Raw genomic sequence first — 6,326 nt, 5'->3', positions numbered from 1 at the left:
AGGCGGCACTGGAGGAAGGGAAATCAGCTACAAGAATGTTTCGGACAGGGGTAGTTGGGCTGCGTGCGGCACGGTTTTGCATTTGCGGCAGCCACGCGTGTACCGAAAGTATGGAGCAGGCACCGCCTTCTATGCTGCTTAAAAAATCCGGAAAAAATTGCAACAAAGCCAGTTGTTGAAGCCGCGTTTTTTTCACATAAAAAATGGTTATTCCCTAAAATGGGGCAGCCGTTGGAGATGCTCTAACCTCCTCGAAACGCATCTCCTTTAGTCATAATTAGATAATACCCCGCAACGTTGCATTGGGATGTTATTGTGTGACAAAGAGCTCAAAAGAGAGGAAGACACGGTAAGAAAAAAAATGAGTTAGAAAATCCAATTTTGTGCAAGATCTTAGTATTTTATTATATGATCAAAAATAGTATATTCATATCAGTGGAAGAGGAGACCATGCAACTAAAAAAATATTAGCACATAATTTATTTTAATGAGAACACCAATATAGAGAGAAAATAAATGAAAAAACATCATGACCAACAGGGCTTCAAACAAAATATATGCTGAGATACTACCGCAATATGAATTGCTTGTTTGCACCTTGACTGAACACACAGCTTCAATCTTACTCGCGTATGTGGTTCCACTCAACTTATATAGCACTACATTTATATACACCTGGATTGTAAAAAATAATTGTGGCAGAACATGCATGTAAAGAGAATTGCTAATAGTGGGGATCAACCTTTTAAGAATAGTACGCCCATCATCTCAAAATAAGTGACTCAACTTTGTACTAGCTTATTTTGGGACCGAAGGAGTAGATAACTGTGCACAAAAGCCAGCGTGTGGTCACGGACAAAACAGAAGAACTGTTCCAGTGATCGTAGAAGAAAACTATTGCAGAATTTTCCACCGGGGATGCACGGCGATGTGCGCCCCAGCGGCTACGATCACCCACCCTGTTTACACAGCACCACGGATTCACAAAACAAATCAAGTCATTTACAGGAGATGACTGTACCACGGGCCATGAACCTGCTCTGATATTGTTGCTACTCTGATCAGCACTTCCGCTGCCTTCACTACGCGGTCGGTCAACTTTGTCGCTCCGATGCGCCCCAGGGCCGCCTCGGCGAGTTTCCTGCCCTTCGTCCCGTTGCCACCCAGGGCGACTGCACGGAACGCGCAGTAAACAGATCGAGACACCTTCCTGAAGACAGTGTCATCAGTCTGGAGGCTTTTGAGGAAGACCCTGCTCAATATCTGCTTCCTGTTCTCAACCATTTCATCCGAACAAGGGCCGGCCGAGGTCGACGAACGGACCATCACCTCGATGATCTGATCCGTGCCAACATCAGAAAAACTGTCTAATAGCTCTGCGAGCGTGTTGAACAGTTCCAAGGTAACATTTTCCAGTTCTGAGGAAGTGGCCTTTGAGTCCTCACTCATCAATACTTGACGCTGGACAAGCATGCTGTAAGAAGAACATAACTAGGTTCAGTCAATGCATTCTAGTGCTCTGATATTATTACGTAATAATGAAGACAACATAAAATTTCACCTTGTTGCGATAACAATCACTTGTTGGAACTGACTCTGGACACCACGCAACCTCAACCAATTGAGCTTAAATGTCTCAGGTACTGATTTTCTTTCCATGCCCTCCATCCTGCTGATAAGCTGTAACAGCCCAATCCTTACTAGCCTGTCGAGCATTTCTCCCGAGCACTCTGGTAGTATCTCTGTACTTCCTGTTTCATGTTATGTAACGTGATTAACAAACTCAGGTAAATGGCCAGCATAAAATTAATGAGCAAATACCTGCTACAGGCACTGTAGATTGTTGCTGATCTGGAGTTCCACGACCAGCTCGGAGGGTCGTAACCAATGGCTGAACCTGTTATGACAGACAGGCGTAGATTCAATCAACAGCAGCAGATGAGAACCATAAATACTTAGGCTAGTGTTGCTTCAAACAGCCCATAGGGGTCTGTAGCTTAATCAATAACGGCGGGTAAAAACCACAACTACTTGTCTATTATTACTGCTTAAAACAGTGGCTGTGCATAGTGTTTACTAGGAGTAAAATTTAAGAACATGAAACTAACATGGTCTGATGCAGGCAGGATCTGTAAGGAGCTGACATGTTCATTCCATTCTTCTTCTACCATATCCTTTGAGGTAGAAATCCACTGAATAGTTGAAGTGAGAGAAACTAATGCATTGGAACGGGATCCATAGCGATCGGCAAAAGCTTTCTGCAGGTACTCGACCCCACCTGAGCCCTTTATAATTGGTTTCAGTAGTTGGATTCGTGCTCTACTGACTTCAGACTGAAGAGCCTGTTTAATAAAAAAATATTTAGTTTCTGAATGATGCTATAGTTTCACTGTATAGCCAGTGTAAATTATTCAAAACCTCGAGGTAGTATTAAGGATTATACAAACCTTTAACTCTTCCATAGTGAACCGCAAGCCCTTGATGACAGCTATTACAAATGCATTTGGATCTCTATCATGAGAATCAGAGTGTCCGATCAATTCGTTCAATAATTTGTCATGACTGATCTTCATTTCGTCTTCCTTTGCAGGAGAAGATAATTTACGCAGCATGCCCAGAGAGTACTGCAGAATCTGCCCCAAATATTGTGTGCCCTGGGTGCTCGACTCAAGTACCTTTCCACAAGAAAAGATTCGTCGGTACAGATGTATTTAATAGATTCATGATAACACTCACTCAGACTCTTCTTACCTGGGACAATATTTCGAGGTTAATATTGTTTGCTATTTCTTCTTTCCACCCTTTACTAGCCATCTGCTGCAATGCATCCCTGACTTCCTTTACTAGGTTGACCAGATAACTGTAATCTGGTGTGTCTCCTTTCATTGAATCCACAACCACATCCCAGAAAGCTTTCTCCATTGTTTCCCTAACTTGTGCCTGAGAATAAAAAAGTGGGCGACTGAGAAAATAACATACTACTTAACCGGAGGTGCATCTTACACTGGAAAAAACTACACCCTAGATCATGGCGTTTGACTTCCCCTAGACACTCAAAGCTCACACAGATTCTCCACCATGATACACATTTTTGGTTCTTAGATTACCCCAGGTGTGAAGCTCGACGGTAATATTCTAATATACGAGAGGACCTAACCTTGAAATCCCCCTCAACTTTACCAACGTCATCAGAGCTATCAGAAAAAGAACCATGCAAAATCTCATTGACCATTTGTTCATTCTCTGTTGGCAGCTTTTCTGGCACCGCTCTGCTCATTTGGCTGCTGATGACCTTGTCTCCTGAGTTACTTTCAGATGGTGAAGGGGAAGCTTTCAACAAATATCCGACAAGCTCATTCTCTGTTGGCAGCTCTCCTGACCCTGTGCTGCTCATTTGACCACCGTTGTCTCTAATGTTACTTTGAGACGTTGAAGAAGAAGCTTTGGACAAAGATTGAACAACTCTACCTAGCCTTTCACCATCTGTACCCAAATTATCTTTGGTGTCAGAAAGAAGAGACTGTCCAGAAAGAGATGCGACATTTGCATCTGATGTTGCCAAGGGGCTCCTATTTTCCTTGGCTCCAATGAACTTTGACCTTGTTTCTGATAAAGCAAGTTCCATCCTCTCAATACCAGCTTCACCACCTAGGTGCCAAACCTTCTCCCTTAGAAGTTTCTGGTCTACCATAACCTGGACGACAAACAGAATTTTGTTTCAGCAGATGTTACACTTATGAAGATGTCAAGAAAAGAGCATCGGAGTAAATAAACTAAGTGTTAACATTCTAGCATGTTTTTTAGAACACCCAAGGCTTTATTTCTCAGATGATACATTAAGACAAATCATATGCACCCAAAATAAGACTTGTTCAAAACCAAATCATATGCACCATCATGCTGCTGAATAGACAAATCATATGCACCCAAAAGGCCAAAACTACACAAGGGATATGGCAGAACGTAAAAAAGAAGCAGCGATATAAAACTATGAATAATACCTGTTTCTGGATGGCTGTCGAATTAATATTAGTATAATTAAGGCTATCTGACCGGCCTTCAGTAGTTACTTTGCATGTTTGCATCATTGAGAGCTCAAGCTTGCATGCAGCTGTCACGAGATCTACCTCTAGCGACTTGGCATCTTTTGCTTTCCACACCACAAAGTGGTAAAGATAAGCACACCAAGCTTTATCAAAAGAAGCCAGCTGAGATCTGAATTTTGTTTGATCTGCAGCAATTGAAGAACACTCCTGGTTATTAGAAGATCCAGGAGAGACTGCACCTAATGTAGACTGCTGCAATATGCATGCACCATCTAACCCATCAAGTATTGTCTTCATCAGCAGTTCAAATTCCTTCACAAAGTTTGTTGCTGACTCCACAAGTAGTTTCTCTCGCTCGCCTTGTACATTAAAAACAGCGCCTGGATGACCTAGAATCATGTAAGCACAAAGCACTACCCTTGGTGAATATCTAGGTAACTTGCCAGCGTCAGAATTTTTAGTTGTCCTTTTCGGTGTTACTCTAGCTCTTGCTGCACTACTTGGTAGGATTCTCGTATTTGGTGATCCCAGGTGCTTGAGCAGATGATCGATATTTTCTGGTGTGCATGAACTTGATGTCTGAGAAAGAATAAAACGACTCTCCAAGCAATCAAGCAATGCCCTGGTGGTCTGAAGAACTTTTGTAGATTCAATACAGAGGGCTAGTTTTTCAAATGGCAGAGAATTAGCAGATTCCTGATTTATTCCCAGCACGTCAAAGGCCGCAGCCAACACCGCTGTTGTCTCCCTGTACTTATTCTCTGATGTCACTCTTTGCCCAAAGAACTTTTTTGTCCTTTCCTCCAGCGCAGCTCGCCTCTGCAAACGAGCATGCAAGAGTTGAATACGGTTCTCCTCCGCTTGCTGTACCCGATGCTCAACTCTCATGCCAAGCTCCTTCCTTTCCCTGTTGAACCTCATTTCTGCATCCTTCTTAGCAGCCTGACGCAGCTCATCCGATTTAGCTAAACGATTCTGCTCTTTCTCCAAGAGGCTCAACCTACAATTATAGAATATTCTTCAATCTTTGGTCAAAAAGAATCAAATAATATACCATACCGGTTTGCCTCTTTTGATTACCTCTTCTGCTTAGCAGCCACAAGCTTCGCTTCAAGGCGTTGCTTGGGATCCTCCTGAGATGGCTGTGAAGTGCTCCTGACCGCATGTCTTGCTTTGCATGATAATGTTTCATGGAATTGCTGGACAGGACAACAATTTATATTAGTAGGCAGCAGCAAACATATATGTTTTACCAGTCCATGAAACTTCGCAAAACTTACCCCATTTTGGTCATTTCACCGTTCACACAGTTCTCAAAAGTTAGTTAACAAAACAAGAGAATGAACTTTCTGGTCATATAAAGTTGTAATGAAGACTCAGCATTCTCACCATCAGAACCAACCAGGGCTTAAACAAACCCGCTTCTAATCAATGCACCAAGACACAAAGTTTTCACATTTTCTCTAAAAAATAACCAACCAGGGCTCCCGCTACCACAAAGTTAAGATAAACGTCAACTACCTTGCAGCTCTACGGTGCCAACTTGGCAGCCATTTTGCCACACTAAGAGCTTGATATGGTGATGCAAAGCATGAAGACTGACACGGCTTCGAGACCGGGTGGGTTTCTGGTATCGGTTTTCGAGCAGTTCTTGGGGCAGTCAAGGGTTTTGTTCTTCAAATTCTCAATGGATTTGCCCTTGGCACGGTACTATGTCAAGGTTGAACTTTGGGATGTGAATGCTTATTCCTAAAACTGAAGGGGCGGGGTGCATTAGGCATTTCCGCCCTATTACGCTAATTAGTGTAATTTTCAAGATCTTTCCTAAAGCTTATGCCACAAGGTTCTCCGGGGTGGCGCATACAATTATTAGCTCTAGTTAAACATCGTTTTTCAAAGGTAGACTTATCCTGGACGGGGCTCTGGCGCTACAAGAGATTGTTCACAAACTTCGGATCAAAAATCTACGGGGAGTCTTGCTAAAACTGGAGTTCATGAAAGCATATGATAGGGTAAACTGGAAGTTTCTACACAAAGTTATGCTCAGGGAAGGTTTTGACGCTGGATATATTCATCGGATCATGCACTTGGTCTCGGGTGGCCAAACTGCAATGTGCATTGATCGAGAAGTGCGCCCTTCTCCTGCAATCTCAGATCTCAGAGGGGTGAGATAAGGGGATCCCATCTCACCCCTCTTGTTTGACTTGGTGGGCATGCCTTTGCAGAAATCCTATCCTCACCAATGTGGCAGGTCATGTCTGCGGAGTGATGCCGCACTTG

General features: G+C 43.0%; 1 protein-coding gene across 1 annotated transcript in view; it reads right to left on the bottom strand.

Moving 5' to 3' along the window:
• Positions 1-712: 712 nt before the first annotated feature.
• LOC119322879 overlaps positions 713-6,326 on the bottom strand; it is a 7,520-nt gene continuing 1,906 nt past the window's right edge. Inside the window, exons 2-10 of the mRNA XM_037596416.1 lie at positions 5,127-5,245; positions 4,002-5,046; positions 3,158-3,694; positions 2,752-2,940; positions 2,448-2,675; positions 2,109-2,342; positions 1,822-1,897; positions 1,562-1,751; positions 713-1,474 (exon numbers count right to left, since the gene is read on the bottom strand). Of these exons, the coding sequence (XP_037452313.1) occupies positions 1,003-1,474; positions 1,562-1,751; positions 1,822-1,897; positions 2,109-2,342; positions 2,448-2,675; positions 2,752-2,940; positions 3,158-3,694; positions 4,002-5,046; positions 5,127-5,245 (3,090 nt within the window). The 3' untranslated portion in view covers positions 713-1,002. The remainder of the gene's footprint in view (positions 1,475-1,561; positions 1,752-1,821; positions 1,898-2,108; positions 2,343-2,447; positions 2,676-2,751; positions 2,941-3,157; positions 3,695-4,001; positions 5,047-5,126; positions 5,246-6,326) is intronic.

This window comes from Triticum dicoccoides, chromosome 6B, assembly GCF_002162155.2.
Source record: "Triticum dicoccoides isolate Atlit2015 ecotype Zavitan chromosome 6B, WEW_v2.0, whole genome shotgun sequence".
Lineage (NCBI taxonomy): Eukaryota > Viridiplantae > Streptophyta > Magnoliopsida > Poales > Poaceae > Triticum > Triticum dicoccoides.
Note: the sequence above shows the minus strand (reverse complement) of the source record. Positions and strands in the feature narration are given on the sequence as shown.